At 30.5% G+C, this 21544-nt stretch overlaps 1 protein-coding gene and 1 long non-coding RNA gene across 2 annotated transcripts in view; one reads left to right on the plus strand and one right to left on the minus strand.

Moving 5' to 3' along the window:
• Positions 1–796: 796 nt before the first annotated feature.
• LOC110997335 (tight junction protein ZO-1) overlaps positions 797–21544 on the plus strand; it is a 78191-nt gene continuing 57443 nt past the window's right edge. The window contains exons 1-2 of the mRNA XM_045631171.1: positions 797–1148; positions 17253–17307. Coding sequence (XP_045487127.1) covers positions 857–1148; positions 17253–17307 — 347 coding nt within the window. The 5' untranslated portion in view covers positions 797–856. The remainder of the gene's footprint in view (positions 1149–17252; positions 17308–21544) is intronic.
• LOC123689728 lies at positions 12342–14601 on the minus strand. The gene is made up of 3 exons (XR_006750638.1): positions 14360–14601; positions 14223–14281; positions 12342–13587 (listed from the first exon to the last, which is right to left on the minus strand). It is a non-coding gene; the product is annotated as an uncharacterized LOC123689728 (long non-coding RNA).

Genomic DNA, 21544 nt, shown 5'->3' on the forward strand with positions numbered 1-21544 from the left:
CCCTTGGACATCTTGTTTTTCCCATAATTTGGGAGGAAACCCCCAAGTTGGCATCACTGCCAACTTCCAAATTTAAGGAAACCATAGATATAATATAATACTCCATACTACTCTATGGCGTTAAAACAATAGACACTAGAAAGCAGCCGAATAGTAAAATTATTATATTTATAACGTTGAAATAATTTACATAGTTATTTTTTATATAAATAATTGTTTTATTAATTATTATTGATAAGAAAGAAATTTTGTGATATTTATGTTGTTATAGTATTCTATAACTCAGAAAACCTTACGATATAATTTATCTTTGTTTTTATTAGAGAAGCAAAAATCAATCACTAGATGGTAGTATTAAAGATTTAGTTTTAAAAAATTTGGTAAACCTTTTAATTTGTATAATATTGTGTGCACAGTATAAATACTAGAAAAAAAAATTCTTCCCACTAATCAGTTAGGTATGGTTGACGTTTTTTCTTAGGTTTTCTCCGCATGTCCTTTCGTTTTCTTGCTAAAAAAGTTGACCTAAGTAACTCCCTAGTCTATTAGGATTTTATTGGGGGTTACCAAGCGGTTTTATTTATTTATTAGTTTTAATAATTTTGTAATAAGATAAATGGATGCATCTAAATAAAACCCAATAATTTACCTAACCATAAATATACACATATAAAAAATACTTAAGTTGACTTATTCCATATTAGAGAGCTAAGTTTTCTGTATTATAAATATAATAGCTTTCAATAGCTATAGAATATTCACCGTACTCGTAGTCCTGAGTACGTAGCTGCGAGCCGGCTGCCGCTGTGCCGACCGGCGACGGTTGTAATCCGTAAATTTTTTCTTTAGTTGAACGATGGCTATGACGGTAGATGTGTGTGCTTGCCTTTCGCAGCATAAAAGTACGTTACTTCGAGAACTATGTGATACAAATGTATTAGATGTGCTCGTGAAAAAGGGTTTATTTAGCGTAAACGATTTAGAAGTAATTACCAGTGCTAGTGGTAATGAAAAGTGTAATTATTTTATAGAAATTGTTGGTAAACAAAGCGGTGTGAAGTTACAAGAATTGTGTGCTGTGTTGAACAATGAATGTCCAAAACTAGCTAAGGAACTTATGAATGATCGACGGAAGTATGTTATAAATGGTAAATGATGGTTTATATTCGATAGATTTATAGCTTTTAAAGAATTTAATATGAAAAAGGTAGTTTGAAATTAACTACCCAGGCTTGGTTAATACTGACGTGCTGCATTCAAACCCCGGGGAAAACTTTAGGTGTTATCACATAGGTATACAATATCGTTTTGTCAGTAAGTTGCCTACATAAAGTATCTAACAATTTAATTAATACCGACCTCTTTATTCATACCGTTCTAAACGTAAAGAAGCCTGAAGATTTTAGTATTATCATAACTGATATGCTTTACGATTCTTAGTCCACAACATGAAGTTTAAGACCTCTAATAGTGAGCAAACTTGAAAATTGTCTTAGTTGTAACTGGGTTAAATTGGTACTTTCGAAGTCGTAACACGTTATAAGTTAGGGAAAAGTATAGGTACCGAGGAACGAGTAGCCTAGTTTTTATAAAACCAAAGTTATTTAATAGTTAGCTACAACTTTACAAAATGCCCTAAAATTGTCGTAACAATTTACTTTGCAGCAAATTTCGGTAAGAACGAACGAAACCATTGGAGTCACTGAAAATATTGCAATGGCGATATACTTATCGTTTAGAGAGAAATAAATATAGAAAATAATTATAGTAATAGATGTGTATGTAAATATATAATGTTAAAAAAATAAACTGAAACAAAAATGGTCTTTCGAACTTTAAAAAATCAACCTCCTAGATAAATAAAAGATCATAATCCCTCGTGATATTTGATTAGATGCCATTTTCTATTATCGTGAAATATTCAGAAAATAAACTGTTAGAAAAATGAATAGTGCGGAAATTAAATTATAATACTGTGTAATAACGTGAACTGTGACAATTACACTGATTGATAAATTGCATGTCGATTGTCCAAAAGAAGGGGAGAACTAGGGAGCATAATAAATGTGAGGATAAATGGACTTTATTTATGTAATATAAGGTTTGAAATCATTGTTAAATGAATCTATAAGTTTGTAAGATCTATGCGGGTATGACTGGTGACCCCATCTTTATGAGACCAATTCTATTAAAAATTACGACCTAAAGCCCAGTGGTGGCTATATACATCGTGGCTATTGTCTAATTAATGGGAATTTTTATAATTAAAACAAAAGGTATTTATGAGTTACGACCCAGGTACTAACTTTCAGATGAATGAGGTTAACCAATTAAGCAAGGTATTGCCAGCTGTGCATGATATTTGTACACTATTACTAATATTAAAGGAACGGTGCTAGTCAAGATTTGTTAACGACTGTTCTAAGGATCATAGGGCAACAAAAAACATTTTGGACCCACTTTAGATTACCATATTTAACGTAAATGTGTTAGCGACGGTAACTCTCGAAGCTTATGTTAATCTTAATTTGAATATGTATTCCGGATAAGGATACCTAAAAGGTTCTAAATTCAAATGTAGTTCTCAAAAAGGAAGTTGTCCCTCCCGACTATCCCATAAGAGAGATTGATAAGAACTACGTTGACACTTCCGATCCTTATGTAAATGTCTTTTGTTTTACTAAAGTGCGTCGAACTCTGTCCACGATCCGTGATTGTCTCACATTGTCGACTTCTGAGAAACTAATATGATGCCATACAATGAAAAGGCTATAGTAACACGACACAATTGAACAAAACACGGCTTAGTGGTTCATTGGCAACTAGTAAACCAAGGTTGATTAAGTTTTTATAATCAAGGATATCCCGTATCATACAAATTTAATTAAATGTCTATGTTTAACCCCGATATTGTTATGTTATCGTGGGAATCGAAGCTGGTGCCGTGTTATACGTCATGTGGTGGGTAGGTAAGGTATTATTATTAGGCCACGAAAATTGTTATGCCTCAATGGTAATAATAGTTCATTCATCAGTTCGAATGATTAATTATTTACAGACAATAGAAAAAATACAAGTAAAAATCGTCCGAGGGTTTTTACTTAAATAACAACTTTACTCTTGCTACTTTTCCTTTTCAATTTTCTCTTATAATAAAGTGAAATTTATTAAAGATTGTTTAGATATCGTTCAAAGCTTAGGTTGTATGAAGTGTGCACATTAAATTTAAAGACAATTATCTTTTATTATTATATATGACATCTTTGAACTACTCAATACAACTTGTAATACATAATACATAAATAGCATCTATAATGCATCTATTTTAGTACGATTTGTCTCAATTGGGCGATTGACTGTCTCGACAAATAACCATTGACTGTATTAAACGTTTTCAATTTTTCAATTGAACTTGCTTAGATTATTTATTAAAATTTAGTAAAACCATGTATTTCTTAAATATTTCTCTATTCTAGCGTAATACTAAACAGTAAATAACGATATAAACTTATTTGTTAACTAAATGTCTAAGAATCCAGCCTATGAGAGCTTTTAGTTTAGCTTTCAAAAAGGTATGAACTGAGCTAAGAATGATAGCACCTTGTATAAATACTATGACAGCCTTATTGTCTATTGCCTAGCAACGGAAGTCCAAGTCACTGGTCCAAAGCATAGGTATAACCGCAACCCTCAACGTTCAACGAATAATAGCGCTGGCTTTCCAATCCTAACAAACACATCAATAAAAAATATCTAGTATAATCACTTTTCCACCTATGATTAATCTTGTATAGACTAAAACGTTGTCAACAAAAGCTAAGAGGTATTTTCACTGCGTTTAAGTGCCAGTACCGTTACAACTTTCAAATCAGCTAGTGCCTTTACAATTTGGCAAACTGTATGTCGATTTGAGTCACTCGTTGTCAAGGACAAGTAATTTGAGCCACCACGTACCACAGATGTTCGTGATTTAACCACTTGTAAATTATGCGCAATTAGGCGACGACTTTAAAAATGTGCGTGACTTAAACATCTAAGTGAAATAGACGCGAGATGTGGACTATTTTAAAAAAACCTTCTTTGTTTTTACTTGTAGCAAATGTGTTTTTGCAGTCAATATTTTATAATAGTGACAAAACTAATTAACTCTAAATAAGTGGAAAAAATATTTACTTGGATCTGAAAAATTAATACAAAACTACTTATATATAAATAATATTTGTATCAAAGCATAATACAATTTTTTGAAACTGACCAAAGAGATCGGACTTTATGCTATAGCTATTAAACAGACTAGACATTTCTGAAGGCATCTATAAATAAATAACTTCAATAATAACCAAGTGACAATTATTTATTTCTAAAAAGACAAAAACAGCAGTTTTCACTCCTTTTTATTATGTAATTCGTTTGTCGTTTTTAGTATGTATCTTTACTTTTAATTTGATTCTCTACGTTTAAACTCTCCCTGAACTTCCACAAATATTTCAGGATCATAATAAGCCAAATCGGTCTGGCGATTCTTGAGTTTTATAACTAACATAAATTCGATGTAATAGATATATAAGATCATTTGTATACGACACATGATATTGTATATATAGATATACAGATGTATTCTTTTAACGTTTACAAGAAGATCGTCAGCTTTGTAAAAAGAAGTAATTTTTATATTATTGTTAATTGTATTAAATACCTTGTTTGTTTGTTCCCTTTTTTAAATCTTTTTATTATAATGTATCATGTATTCCGTTTGTGGCTATGTTCTCGGTGTATTTGTTTGTTATTATATGTATTTTGTGTTAGCTGTAGGAGTACAATATAAATAAATAAATAAATAAATGTATGCGTTATATCCAACCCAGAGAACTGCTTTATTAATATTATTGTTACAACTTCTAATACATAATATTGAAATTCACTAATCAAATTTCTGATTGGGTATGACAAGTGCCTCATAGAAAGGCTATTAACGTCTTGAATTTCAATTCCCCTATATCCGCTGGCCGTTAATGAGTCCTGTCGTGAATGAAAACACTGTTTTAGATACTTAAACCATTGCATCATTTAATTTGCATTCACGCCACTTAGTTACCACAGTTTACTGTATTCTACAAGCTGTGTTCTCCATTCCATACCCAGGCACCAGGCCAATATATGAGCTTCACTACCTGCTGATAAAGTAAACTGACAATACTGGAATTCGATTTAGGATTCTAAACATAAGTTTTAATAACTTATGGATATAACTTAGAACTCAGTTCACACAAGACATAGCATTCAATACCTTAAAGTTACTATGAAATGATTCCTCACGTTTTAATTAAAATAAAAATTCTTACTTATCCAAGTGATTACATCTGGTTCCTCATTGTAATGCAATGTCAGTGCAATCTGAACTAGCAGTTGTGATTTATCTTAATGCTAATTATATCAACTAAAAATATTTGAATGTGTCTTTTCTATTATTATATTATTATTCCAAATTTCTAGTTAACTCCAAAAAATTTTTTTATAAAAACCTGAAACTTTTGTACTAGTATAAAAGTAACGTCAAATCAAACGTACTATATTTTATTGAATAGAGATAATAGAATTAGTTAAAACTATGATTAAAAAATGCTAGTTATTCAACATTGCATACTGCCCGTTGTATAAACTGTAATAAAACTTATCTATGTGTCTACCAAGTACCATTAAGACCATAATAAATTATTTAACATTAATTTGATTAACATTAAATAGATTTATATGTTACTAGCTATATCTATCTGTTATTTTTTTATGTAATACGAGGCCAACGGGCAGGATGCCCACTTGATGTTAAGTGATACCGCCGCCTATGGACACTCACATTACCAGAAAGCTCGCAAGTTGCCGGCCTTTAATTGGTACGCTCTTTTCTTGATGGACCCTAAGTCGATTTGGTATGGAAATACTTCAGTGGGCAGCTGATTCCACAAAGCGGTGGTGCGCGAAAACTGCCTTAGCAAAGGCTCAGTTGTGGAAAGACGGACGTCCAGGTGATACGGATGGTAATTTAATAAAATGTTCTAAATATTCATTTGTAGCCTTTTTATATCAGAAAGAATTTTATTTAGAATATATATTGACAGAAAACATGTTTTAGTTTTACGCGTAAGCAATTTTGTAAAAAACAGTAAAATGCAGTATGTACTTGAGTACCGCTCAAACCCCTTTGGCTTACAGCATAGTATTATTATCTCAATTGCATGATTCCTACCAATTACAGGAACGTTTAAATATTTACAGAGCACTAGACGCAATTACCAGGCAAGTGGTTCGCTATAGTAATTCTATAAAATTTAATATTAGGTACATATCAAGAAATAAACAACAATCATATTATAATATGGAAACCTATTCTTGACATCGAATTGAAAGTTAATCAATAGACCGATGTTATAAATAGGCTTAGATTACACAAATAAAGCCGTATTAGCCTTCTTGTACTATGAGATTCAAAGCCGAGAATTAGCGCTAAGTATCTATCCTTGGGTTTAAAAGAAAAATTAAATTTTATCGTATGGAAGATTTACCTTACTAATATCAACCAAAACATTAGATGTAAGCTAATTAGGATCAAAAGCAGCCCCCACGTCAGTTCCCAACCTTTATGTAACATGCCCCAACATAGCCTTTCTACAATTTTATTGGAAATTATTTACGAAACACAGTAAGTAGATTTCAAAACATAATGGAAAAATCATAAATTTTCTAATAGCCCCTCACCCCTTAACTATCAAATTTCTCCCCTGTGGAACATGGGCCCCACGTAAAAACACGGACCTAACTAGTAGCTCTTTGAATTGAGACAAACTGAATCTAAGCAAATTTGTATGGCAATAACACTAGATCACGCTTTGTCACGTAAATATTTTCATATAAATTTGTCTAGATATTGTCTAAAGGGTTTATTGGAAAACGTACAAATTTAGCTAATACGCCTATAGTAATGTAGTTTAAGATCCTAAAATTAATTAAAGCATTTACTATTCACCTCATTGTCATTAATACAAAGAGGTGAAATTCGAAGAAACCGTTTAAATATCACAGAAACACATGCCTTCCGTGATCATCAAACGCATTTTCAAGGACTGAAAGCATATATGTCGTATGACATAGAGATAGGATGTGCTTTCAAATCACGGATGTTGGATGATGGATGTAATGAGCAAAAACAATCTCGTGATGCTCGAAGCGTGCATAATCACAAACTAATCTTTACTGTAGCCAACTAGTTTTATGTGTATTGTGACAGGAACCTGTCTGTTATAGGGCGCCAAATACTACGCGAGATGAGACATATTATAATTATTGTTATATGATTATTATTGGTTAGTGTAAGATAATTTCATACAAAGTTCTGACCATAGTAGAGAGTACAAGAATGATTTATCGCTAAGTAAGTAATAAATTTATCCTTAAAATTTAGGTTTAAAGACTTTATTTCTCAAAAAAGACAAAAATGCACTTACATGAGAATAATACTTTCTTGCCCTTCTTTCAATAATTACAAAAAACCGATAGCCGTACATGCAATAAATATAAAAGTAAAAGTAACCAAAGAAATATGAATTAAAAATTAATTAAAAATAAAGAACCCTGCTCTTTTTTTTGTTATAATTTATATATACATATATGTATATTACAAATCTTCTTTCGAGAATTTAACTCATCTGGCATGTCTAGACCGACTTTTATGAAGATTTTTGTGGGTGATTAACTAGATTCAGGAATGGCTTAGAATTAGATATGATAACTTTCAGATTTATGTATTTACGATCCAGTGTATATGACAATATGTCGAGTACGCTACTATTTTATAAATATCAGTGTGAAATAAATTCTTAAGCCAGAAACAATATTATTAAAATTGAGAAAAAACATTTTCTCGGGAAAGTTTTCTTATTTAGTCCGTAAGTTCTTTCAAAATGTCATATTTAATTAACCCGAAATGGCAAGGCAGCTGCATTTGCAGAATTCATAAAATTATAGGCAGGTGTTTGTAAACATCTTTTGTTACACTGCAATTTTGAGTTTCATTATGCAAGTGAAAATTAATGGGTTTTTATAGATCAAATAATGTAGATTATACCGTTATAATTTAAACAAGTTACACAGTATTATAGATATATTGTCCGTTATGTGCCTACACCATTAGCCCTACCTATAATAAGATTATAGAGAGGAAAGATTTGTATGTTTGTAACGAATTGGCTCAAAAAGTACTGTACCGATTTTAAAAATTCTTTCACAATTTGAATGCTCCATTATCACTCGTTAATAATGGCTATTTAATAATATAGTAACAATAAGTATTTTTTCTTGCAACTAAAACTACAATAATGTTGCCGAAGGTGTAAAACCTTTAATATATCTTTAATAGCATGCGCAGCAAAAATAATTGATGATAGAACAAACAAATGTTTCACAATATTAAAGAACATATATTAATAATAGGAAGCACAAATATCAACTGTAAACTCTTAATTTTTTTTTTATAAATGTCCACCCGTATGGGATGGGCCCGCTAGTACATATAGTACAAGTTATTTTCAAAAGTATACTCCATAGGATCGAAAAATGTGTATGAACTGTCCCGTACGAACTTGCCTTCAAAAACTTCATAAGTATAACTTAATACTGTTTATTTTAAAAAGCCTTTAACGCTTTAGAAATGCACCAAAATTAAAGTCAAAGTGCTAGGGAAATGAAATGAAAATTGGTAGGATATAATATGTTCAGTTGAAAATACGACAGATGCAAAAATCGTGAGGAATTGACACCACTAAATCACAAGCGTAATCAATGAACACCACATGAGATGGAAATATGTATATATGTATGTATGCTCAGAGATGTGATCCAGGATGGATAGGCTAGAATGAGATAGAATGCTTTATTTATTTCTTTACGTCTTTACATCATTATATATTAATAAAGTCACCATAACAGTAATAAACAGGTAAAAATGATTGATTACTTTCGTTCTCAAGAATTAGGAAAGTACTTATCATGTATTAACAATATCGATTTCACCCCTATAGAGAAATGTATCAACATGAAAACAGTAATTTTGGTTGCATGCATTAAAAAAAAGTCAGACTTACAAACATATCCTCCCTTTGCCACGCGTTATCAAGATAAGTAGACAAAAAAACGCGTCGCGACTGATGCTCCCCCTTTGGTTTTCCATATTTTACTCTCTTTTAATCTAAAGCGTTGAGTTCAGCCTAGTTATTACCTATGTATGCATTTCTTTATTACTACGCTTGATTGGTAAAAGCCTGAAAACCTTATCCCAAGTAATGTGTACTTTGACCCTTCAAGTTCAATAAAATTACGTCAATTGTTTCGTTTCGCCCAAAAGTCTAATAAAGAAATATTTACGCATACAATTAAATGTATATTACTTATTTAAATCAGAACCTTGTCTTGGCCAAAGGTCAAAGGCCATCAAACTCTGCGGTGATTCTTCGTGTTCATAGACCATAACGCCGCGTGTGAATCTGCCATGGGAATCTTCTAACTCTACTATCGATGCTTTTTATACAACCTTGAAGGAATCTGTCATGGAATTGTCTGTGTCATATTATGTCTATGGAATGTTAATCATCTCTGGCAATATCGTCTGATGTAATTACATTATTAGTTATTAATGTGTACACTTTAATTTTATATTAATACAAAGATGTGTAAAATTTATATTTTATATTAAATAAAGATGATGATTGTTACTCATTACTTTTAGCCTACACTGTTGATGTTCAGTACATTAGTGTATTCTCATGAATATAAGGTTTCATAAAAGCATATTAACTAATTAACTTTTTTAACTATGTATTTACTAGTAGGTTTATTACTATTTAAATGTGTATGTTTTTTTTTGGCACGTTAAGGCAGTTTATAGGCATAATATGTGAAGAAATGTTCTTCAAACTCCATTAAAATATTTAAGTAATCCTTTAAAGTACCTTATTATTTTTATATTAAATATAAATAAACTAAAACCTGGCATCTGTCAGCCCACATCGTGACATCATCTATATTATTACACGTTCTTTGTTTTAATTGTACTCATGATTATAATATTTTTAACATTAATTTCGCAAAAGAGAATGTCTCTTTAATGAATTATAATCAGACCCATTATATTACTATTGGGTACAATACCTTGCATATAAAGGTTATTTCATAAAATTCTTTCATAGATTGGTCAATGAGCGGTTATGAATGTCAACTGCACTTGATTGTTCTAATTGATTTATTGAATGAAGTCAAATTCATTCAGTACTTGATAGGAAAAATAAACATGTTTTTAGAGGTTTATTATAAATGTTTTCAGTACAATGTAATTTATTTCGGTATTTTTTGTAATACATTTTAAAGTTACCCCGTTTTTAATATAGCTGTGTTGGCTCCAGTTTGCAACTCTCAGCCTTCAGGTTGTATTTCGAACCCTGGCTATGCACCAACGGACTTTCTGTCTGTATACGCATTTAACACTCACTAGTTTGGTGAAGATAAACATGGCGGGCAAGCATGGCAGAACTCAGGCCCAAAAAGCCGGCGGCGTGTGTCAAGTACTTATCACTATACTTGCGTATAAGAAAAAAACAATAATCGCGAAACAAATGCAAAAATCTGAGGCCTATTTTTTAAGTCCGATCTGATAAGATTATATATGTTTTATTAACCTATTTTCCTTATACGATATGCGTCATTCTTGTTTTAAGAACCATAGTTTAAAAACTTATTACATTTGTCTGCATACTGTAATATTATAATAATAAATCGTTTATTGCAAAGAAAGTGAAACATTTAGATCGACTTATTATAAATATCCACACAAGCGGCCATATAAAAACAGGCAAATTTCGTATTAATTTTCATTATGAAGTTATGTAATAACATTAACAACACATCATAGTAATTAGTTATTTATAAGTGTCAAACATTTGGTCTAAATACTCGCTCTTGCTATAAAGACACTTTGCCTTAAAATTAAGCAGTAATAAAAATAATATACTCCAAATCTGACAACTAATCCGTTGTCGGGTAAAACTAGTAGATTCAAATTTATGCCTTTACTAATTTCGCGATGATGTAATTAGGTCACCTCTGCTGGAATCAACCTAATTGAATTAGCAAGTCAGACAGATTGCATACCTAAACTTGTAATCTCGCATTGGAATCAGATGCAAATACTCTGAATATAAATGTTAATTAAAAAATTGAGAACTTCCCATTAGAAAAATTGGTTTGACTGTACAAGTCATGAGAACGTATCGAATTCATTTTATGTATAATACTTTATTTGCTACGCTCAAATGCTTTTACTGCTTTAGTTGGAGTCGCTGATATAGCGTTTATGATTTACTTAGATTTACCTACATTGAGAAAATATTTAAAATAGTATTATTAGATTCAAATTCTTTTGTTTTTAAGTTTAATAAACTTAAAAACATAAATAAACATATATTTCTAAGGAAATCTAACTATGCCTCTCGCAACTCAGTTATTCTACCGCAAAAAGTTGTGAGTATCACGTTATAAGAAGTAGGTTCATTTATTAAATACCTACATAAGGGACCATTTTCATTATTACATATTATTATAAACTAAAAACATCTTATACTGACTAATCAGTAATAAAAATCTTTTATTTTTTAAATAAACATATTGACTTAGTCATTTAGAGAAAATTCAGACTTCTAATTTTAACCTGACGGAAGTTATAGCAGAACAAAAATGGCCTGAGTTATTCAAGAAAATGATGGTAGGTAAGGTGCCACTTTTTTGCTAGATTTTGGGGTGTCCCCTAAGCTTGAATCTAGTTATTATATAACTTTAATACATAATAAACCACTTACCAATACTGTAAGTCAAAGGAGACTAATAATATCATGCGCAATATGTTACGTGTACAAACATACACACGAGCAAAATCTTTTATACATTTATATATTGGGTAAGCTAGAAGCGATATAGTTTTTAAAAATAAGAAGAACTACGGAGAGTGGTTAATGTATTGGAATTTGGGCCAGGACCGGAAACGTGCCATCAATATTGACAAGTTTAATTATGGCGACGTTTTTTTTTATTGAAGTCGGATTTAATATCCGAACCAATTGTTTCGCCTTTTTGGAATAACACAATCAAGGATATGGTTATAGAATATTTATTTTTGTTACAACTTTGAAATGATTTTACCCCGAAACATTTATGTATATAATTAATTTGTTTGCAAATGTTAATAGCTACATAACACAAAAAAGAAAAAAAGATAAAATAATCCAAAAAAAAAAACACAAAAGTGAACGATAAATAGTATAGTAATTTAACAGATAAGACACAACTGTACCCAAACATTTTTTTTTAATAAAGAACTAGGTACAGAGCTCGGTACAAGAAATGTCGTACCTCACATAAGCTTTTTTAAATCTTATTTTTCACATTTTTAAAAGACTTAATATGCACGCGAAATTTATTTGGTAGATAAGCTGATAAGGTTAAACACTGTACTTAAGTTTTATGGTTAACATGCAAAACATATTAAAATTATTCATTATCTCCAATGTCATCATTAAACCGCACATAAACATCTGGTAGACAGGATCCATTCAGTGCTCCAGGTGAACCTTCTGCGCAATTCACATCCAAAGACGCAACTGGATCCTCATTCACAATTTTCTCGGAATGATTTACATCACTGCCTAGTTCTTCCTTTTTGTCTTTGAACGTCTTTGAGTGCCCGTCAAACAAATTTGTAATATGACTTGTGGCTCTTCCTAACTTTTCATCAAGTCTTGATATTGCATCCAATTTGGCTTTATGAATCTTCTCTGTCATATTATAGAATTTATTGATTGGTTTTAATAGAACATCTTCTAAAAATCCACTTTCTACTCGCAAAATTGCTACAAATAACAATATTAAAATCACTGTCCTCATTCTAAACATTACTTCCTTTCTTCGCGTGTAAACTTATACTGATAATCTTGTTAATTATTTCATATTTGTTATCGTTTAAGTATGTCTGGGTTAAAAGTGATATACATTTAGTCATATAAAACCTCTTGACACGAACCATCAGCTGCTTTTGCGTAACCCTGAATACAACCAACTTGAAAACTGGCTCGAGGTACTCCATCTTCATATTTTATGGAACTATTTATTCCTATGGAAGTTTCCGGTAAAGGATTGTCGGTTTGTAAAAAATCAGAACCCACGATAACATTTTGTACAGTTTCATTATTTAGCATCGGAAAGAAGGAATTCTGAAAGCTGTTCTCAATTGTTACCCCGTTCTCTTGTTTTATAATACCTTCACTTGTATTTCCAAAGTCAGAATTGATAAGTGGTGTAATATCGCCATTTTGCGCCGATGTCAGGTTTTGTTCATCAACAATTTTTACGATTACATTATCCGAATTATACAAATAAGTCTCCGTAATGGGGCCACAAGTAAAGTATTTTATTTCTACTAATAATAGAGTAATCAGATATATTACAATGTTATTCATGTTGAAATAACTTTCTTGACCGAAGGCTAAAATATAACTGCAAAAAATACAAGAGAATTTACTATCAATATTGATTGAAAATTGAGAGCGTAGGGGACAAGCTACACATTATGATAAAAGAATGGTTTTGATATGTCAATTATATAATTCAATAATATGCACTTATTAAATCTACACTTTATCTTTTATTTAAGAATACCAGTTATAAAAATACACTCGCACATTATATGTTATTATAACTTAACTGTACCTAACTGCTAAACTTTTAAATTAAAATAAATACAAAAATTTCCAGAATGTTCAAGTCTTCTAATTCATCTACAGCAGTATTTTATCATAATTTCAACGTACCCCAGCTTCCTCAAATTGAACTTCTCTGATAACATTTAATCACCACAGATAATAATATTATTATTCACTATATTGGAGTCAGGGTATAATTTTTATTGATTTTGCAATTAGTACTAAATCGTTTGCGATATCTTGTTAAAATTGAAATAAATATTTCCTAACGAAACATTTAGTATTTACGCGGATATGATGTAACAGTCAGCTTTAGTCAAAATGTATATTTATATTATGTATATATGTATAAACATGTAGGTATGACTCTGGGTGAGCTATTTAATGTCGGTTTAAAACATCGCTCACAAATACTAAAAAATATCTCACCATTCCGTCGTCCGTCTTTCATCTTTTCTGTCGTCTCAGGATTTTATATCTAGTAAGACCTGTAGTATAACCAAATTCCATAAGAATGGTATAGTCTTAACTTAGTTAAATATTATGGTTTTGCGCAGTTTACTTACGTATGATAAATTAAAATCTTCTATAATCTGGTAAAGCAAAACCCAGGAACGTTCTTTATTTAAAATCCGACATATTCAACTTTTGAGTTAAAGCAAGCAACATTTAGATTGGTTACATTTCGAGTGCATTTGTAAATTTAGCAGCCACGAAAGGTCATCAAACTTTGCTTTACGAGTTAACAAGCCACAAGTATACAAACAAACGAATTTACTAGCGAACGAAATTAAAATGTACTTTTAAAGAGGACTTATATTATGAACTACGTTATCTAGTACTAGACGTTGGTCGTAAAATTAATGATAAATTATGAGGATAAACATTTGTAATGGTACTATTATAATTAAGGGTATTAAATTATATTAAATTTATATTTGTTTCTGTAGCCTTTCGTTACGGCTACCAAAAATGTCCTGAACTGTGCTTAAAGCAGACCAATTTTAATATAACTTTTTGAACCATTTAACCTTGATCCACAACAACTTGCCAAAAAAGGAAGATATTGCAAAATGGAAAGTAATAAGTCACAAACAAATGTCAGCTGAAATTCGCATTAAAATCATTTATATGACGCATTAACTCATTTCATTATTATTTACCTATTCATAAGACGCCAGGAGTAATTAAATATCAAACAAAAAGGCCTGCTTGACTACTCTTATAAATAAATATAGCCAATCTTGTAAGTTACATTTTAACTTATTTCTACTTTATATACTACTACTATTAACAAAATTTAGTTAAGGTAAATGTAAATATTATCTCCTATTAGACACCGGCTTCTTGATCTTCTTGCTTTTCAGCACAGGCCTCTCTTGTTCTCCACAAAGATCTATCTCTTGCTTTCCTCATCCATGTGGCTTCTGCTACCTTTTTAATATCATCTTCGCATCTACGATGTTGTTACCTTATAAAGCTACTAAAATCTTCTTATTGCAACGGGATTGTTAGATTCCTTGTCATAATAAAATAATTATTAGAAACACAATAAGAAACCCTTCGGTTTAGTCAAAGTACTTATCAGTAGTTAGGATCATCTTATGATTTTCACTAGGATGATTTCGTTTTAATGGTTGCATAAACTATTGTCGCGTCTTTTAATAATAATTACAATTATTGATTATATTGAAAAATATTATTTTAAAACCCAAATCATATATTTATTTATTTAATTATTAACACTTCGTTGCATTACAATATAAAAAAATTATCATAATTAAATGAAGTGCAAAAATACATATTACATATATATTAAGAAGAAAAAAAACTTAACGGGAACATTAAAAATAAACTTAACTGATACAGGATACATAAAAAAAACAAAAAGTAAAAAGTGCACATGAATCATGATAGTTTAATTCAAGATCAGTCTCACGTTAGTACGCAAGTTATGGGATATGACGTATATTATAATATTATGTGTATATGTATATAATAGATATAAATCCAACTGCACTTACAATACACGTAAGTGTAATGTGTAATGTAACATGTAGGTACTGTATGATTATTACCGAGTTATTATTATATGTTCTCATTTTACAAGGTTAACTTTGATTTACTTATTGCAACGTGCATACTGCACATGTTGCCAGTAATTTTATACAAATAACAAAGCTGCCTTATTTATAAAGTAAGTGTGGTGACGGAAATATTTTAAAGTTAAAATTGCCTGTTATATATTTATATATAATAAACAAATTCAACGAATCGCAAATTATTTTAAAATAATACGAAAAAAGTACGCGAGATGAAATGTCGATAAGTACACGCTTGTCGCCCGACTTTGACTAAGTATTCTTTTAAGAATCTACGAAGATTATTTCATTTAACCTTCGTTGTTTTTATTATACGTTATACATGAATAGGGATGATGGTAAACAGTTACTCCAACCTAAAGGGAAGAATCGACCAGTCTAACCACTGACTAGCGCGAAACCGCCGATGTCTATAGTGGAGAAGTTGAATATATCATTTTCCTACAGTAGGAATCGCTACAGTTTAATAATATAAATTGAAGTTTTAAGTTTTTAAGACCGCATATTTACATCCCTAGCACTTTCTCTTATTTTGTAAATAAAGTGTTTATTAATAAATTTATAAATTTATTGTAAGGAAACAAGAACAACAAGAATAAAACATGTTTTATTATTATGTTATGGTCTTATCGTGGTATGTGTTTACACAAACACATTACTCAGAAATACAATCGTAGATAAGTATATAGATATTTTACTCGATTCATTTCAAAATAAAATATTTAGGGTCTGTTTCACAATGTCCGGATACGTTCCAAATAAGCTATTTATTACTTATTGGTAGGATAAACACTATTCTTGTGTTTCACAACTGTCAGGTAGCGCGAAATTTCTTCGGAACTTTTATCTTCCGAAAAATTTATGTGTTGCATAGCTGGTACTTTATCCATACATTGTGAAACAGGCCCTAAGGGGATTTCGAAATAACAAACGGGCGTGACGACGTCATTTGACAGACTCTGAACTTGCACGTAACTCCACGCGTAAATTTATTAGATACAGTCTGATTTACGTGAAATTGAATCGTGACTTTGTTTTCATTAATTCCTAAGGCTTAGGGAACTTATAATCTGTATCTATACCAAGGGCGAGAACCAAGCCGTTGTACAGATCCCTGTCAACTTTGCACTTACTTGTTTCCGCTATCGACAACTTTATATGTTCACAGCAGCTATAATGTGTGTAATTGTTAAATGTGTCTTGGTTTAGTACTGTAAGGATAGTATACGTATTTTTGATTAATTTATCAAAGTGTAAAAATAATTTTTAATTTTGTATTATACGAATACAAAAATTGTAGAACAAAAAATTCGCTCGTTTTGCATCGTAATTATTAAACGATTTATTTATTTTTCAGGATACTCCACAACGAATGCCAAAGAAAACATGGTGATGAATCATAACTTGAACAAGTAAGTTTGTACACATTTCAGACACGGAATTGAAAATCTTTTTTATTTATGCCATAGTCGACGCGCATGGACACACGTCATCGTTGGATTTTAGTTTTTTATTACCCACATTTTTCAACCGTGCGAACAAAAAAGTATTAAAAAACCATCGATTTGCTATTAAAATTTAAGTTTGCATTCAAACGCTATTAAAATTTCTTCGAAGTCGGCTTTTGTTTATTCAAGTTCGGTAGCACAAAATTAGTCTTGTATGAAGCAGTATTCAGGTAGACATGAGCCTTTTGTGTCATCATATCCGAAACAGAATCTTAACATTGTCGTCCCTTATTCATTCACAAGGTCAAATCAGAAGAATTTTCCAAATTCCGACTGTAAAAACCATCCTAAGAGTTCAGACACCTCTCAATCGAATGCGACAGAATAAACTCTACTCATAATGAGCTTGATATATTCAGTAGTTGGCTGATCAATCTATGTTAAGCGAATAAGTAATTTTAAATAATTAACTACTACTAATAGCTCAACAGCGGAACGACTCTCGATAATGTTAAGGTTAAATTTTAACTTTTAACACAGTTAAATTTTAAATTACCAAGAGTTCAAAATAACTATCGCTTAAATTACCACTAGGGGGAGGGGGATTCAAGTAAATAAGAGCTGGATTAAAATTCATTATTTATTAGTTCTATTGTAATAAATAAACAGTATAATAAAAATATTTACAAATTTTTATTTTGAAAAAAAAATTGTATTCTCTATCTCAGTATTTTTCAGGGGACTAGAAGTTCTAACTATCGAGAAATTCAAATCAACGAGTGTCAAACTGTTGTACCTACTGCCCTTCAAATAAAGCGCGAACCAATTTTTAAAAAGCCGGTAACGCACTCTCGATCTCTGTGGTATTAAGAGTGTCCATGGGCGGTGGTATTACTAAATATCAGATGAGCCTTCCTCATATATTTATTTTCTGAAAATTTGTGATCGCTGGAACTGGTATATATTTTTTAGAATATATAGATTGCAATGATGATGCACGGACCAAGGGTCTCGACACCGAATGGGATAAAATCATATTCAGAGCCTAGACCCCTGTATTTGCCGACTTTAGCTTTTTCAGCCGCATCACAAGCCGCACCAGCTCTCTTAAAAAAAAATAAAAAAATACAATATAAAAAATAAAATATATGTAGAAGATGTGTGAAGTATATATGATGTTCTGTACTTATAAAAATAATTAAGAAACAATCAATGCGTCGTTGATAATTGTACCACAAGCACACCAGTTCTTCTAGTTTATATAGTATTAGAAAAGCTGATAGGCAAACTGGTTCAGATTCTGACCTTTACCTTATAGTGAAAGTTAAGCTTGCACGGTTAACGCTTGTTACAATTGAGTATTAGTCTCGGCACGTAACTTGGTCAGATTTAGCGTGATGGGGGAAAGTTTGTGCAATATTCTGCAAAAGATATCAATAATATAAATATGTCTAGGTTTTATATTATTTTCAAACAAATCCTCCAGGGCATCTATGATTATGTCTGTTCATGATAAACTCAAAAACCACTGCACTAGGAATTGGAGAAAACCGTAATATCTCCTACAATGTTCCTCTTGATAACAGACGAGCCTAGTATTTAAATTTAGATTATAATCTTTTTGAGCATTTCTATTCGTCCCATAATAGCCACTTCCATTCTGTTATGACTCAAAAATAGCTATTATTTTTTATTATTATTTTATTAGATTTTAGTTAGTGTATTTTTAGTATTACATGTAATTCTATGTTTTTTGTTTATTTTATGCACTTCTTGTACTTTACCCTCAGTAGATATTTTTTTATTTGTTGTTTAACTTATGTTTTTTATAGGTCTAAGTGTCAATAAATAAATATATTAGTATTGCTTTAATATCTAGAATGATTTAAGAGGAAGGTTTTATATATAATATTTCAAGGATTACGGTTCACAATTGCCTCTGCGAAGCTGGGGAGGGTCGCAAGTAGTTGTAAGTCTGGGCGAGAGAGCTTATCTGGTCGTAAAGTGAATAATGATATGAAATATGTTACAACAATGTGTTGTTTATTGATCAAAATATATCAAAGAAAACTCTAGCTCTTTGTGTTATTCCGAAAATGGGAAGGATATATATATATATATATATATATATAATCAGACAGACAAAATAGATAAACTCTTTGTGGTTCGTGTTCGAAAATTTGTAATTTATGTTTTCTTACGCGTAATATGTTTAAATATCTAAAACAAAAGTAATTAATGTATAATTTATTTTTATATCATAACGTCAGTCACTCTGTAAACTTATAGTATGGATATATATATATATATAATTTACATATTATAAATATATAATAATAGTAATAAAGCTGTAATCGCTTCGATGATTATCTTTGTTTCAGGCGCACGTGCGCTTTTGTTGATACAGCGCATGCATTAAGAGGTGTAGTAGTTTAGTGATGTACGTTATATAGATTGTAGAACGTTAAAATAGCGAAAACTGTAGCCTTAAATGACTTATATATGGGATACAGACATTTTATAAAATCAAATAATTTATGTGGGAGTTATTAAGTTTATTAATTTTCAGGCTAAATATAGAGGGATTTAAACGAAAATGTTACTAAATACTGAAATCAATAATTCTTAACTCGTTTAGGATTAACTAAATATTTAATTTAAAAATTTTTATATGAAAATATACATACAATTATAACATACTAATTATGTATACTAATCACTACGGCTTGTAGAAATTTATATAGACTGTTGTTAAAAAAAATACAAAAAAAATCAATAAATAAATCGTTCAAATGTTAAATGAGAACAATATATAAATATTGTGTAACTTTTTTATTTAGGTAACTTATTACCTCATATAAGAAATATAATGTTCATAAGTCGATAACAAGAAAGTTTCACAACACTATTGTAATACAATCTTATTGCCAGGATATTCAATGTAACTGGAATACTTCCGGTCTACAAGGGCTAGTCCCTTACGAGGTTATAAAGGTCTCATAAATAAATATAATTATTTTAAGTACATAGTTGTAAAATCACATTATAAGTTTACGAAAATATATTTATTTTAATTTATCAATACAATTTTTTCTCAATGATTGCCTTTGCTTGACTACTTGATACTTCACTGCCGAACAGATAAACGCGTTTTAAACTGTTTCCATAAAAAAAAGCGTTTTAATATATTTTCAATATCCAAGGGCTATTAATGTAACGCAAAGAACGTACTAGAATTCGTGTATACACACAAATTAGTTTTGAGGATCACTGCTGACACTGGTTCCATAGATACGTGAAACTCTGATTTCTCAGATAATTATTACAGTATAAATAAATATGTAAACCCTTCGGTTAAAAGGCTTTAAAAGAATATGCATCGAACGCACAGCCTATAATCTAATTTTGTATTGCAAGGTTATATTCATAGTTATGTCTGATATTTTGACCTAAATACTCCTCAACATGTTTACCAAAGAGGTTGACTATATAATGATAATTAATAAACTTGACAGCTTTGACAGATGTAGTCATGTAGACCGCCAAATTAAAAAGCGCGAACTGTCGGTTCTATAATTTCATAAATATCTGTTACACGTTTTAATGTTAAAACAACAAAGTTTTCTCATATAGGAAGTTTTAACATATTATTTCAAATCTATCTTATTTTAACTGTACTATTAATCTTAATATAGGACATAGTAATTATCCAATCAAGTCTCATTGTATCGAAACAATTAATCTAGCTATCTTATTGAGTAGCAGGTTCAATTTGCTGCAGTAGACATAGTGACATTGACCTATAAAATAAGGTACTGCAGAATTCGCAGATGCTAGCCCAATCACAAGGGAGAATGTACTAATATAATCTTTATTGTATTAACTTTAGAAACCAGAACTAGCCTAGAAGAACAAAGAAACGAATATTGACGAAGCAGAAATATTGAAACTATAAACCAAAATACTCTTGATAATCAATTAAAATTCTAACTGTTTGTTGGTAACATATGGTTTAAAAATGTTTATTTCTAAAATTATTTACACAGAAACAATTAAACACTACTTATTTATACTGCAAATATGCAGCTAAACTACACAAAAAACACGGAAAGAATAGCAATAAATGGCATACAAGTATCACACATAACACACAAATGTATGTTTTATTTGCGGACATAGCACGCTTAATGTCTTTTAAATC

This window comes from Pieris rapae, chromosome 14, assembly GCF_905147795.1.
Source record: "Pieris rapae chromosome 14, ilPieRapa1.1, whole genome shotgun sequence".
In the NCBI taxonomy this organism is placed as follows: Eukaryota; Metazoa; Arthropoda; class Insecta; order Lepidoptera; family Pieridae; genus Pieris; species Pieris rapae.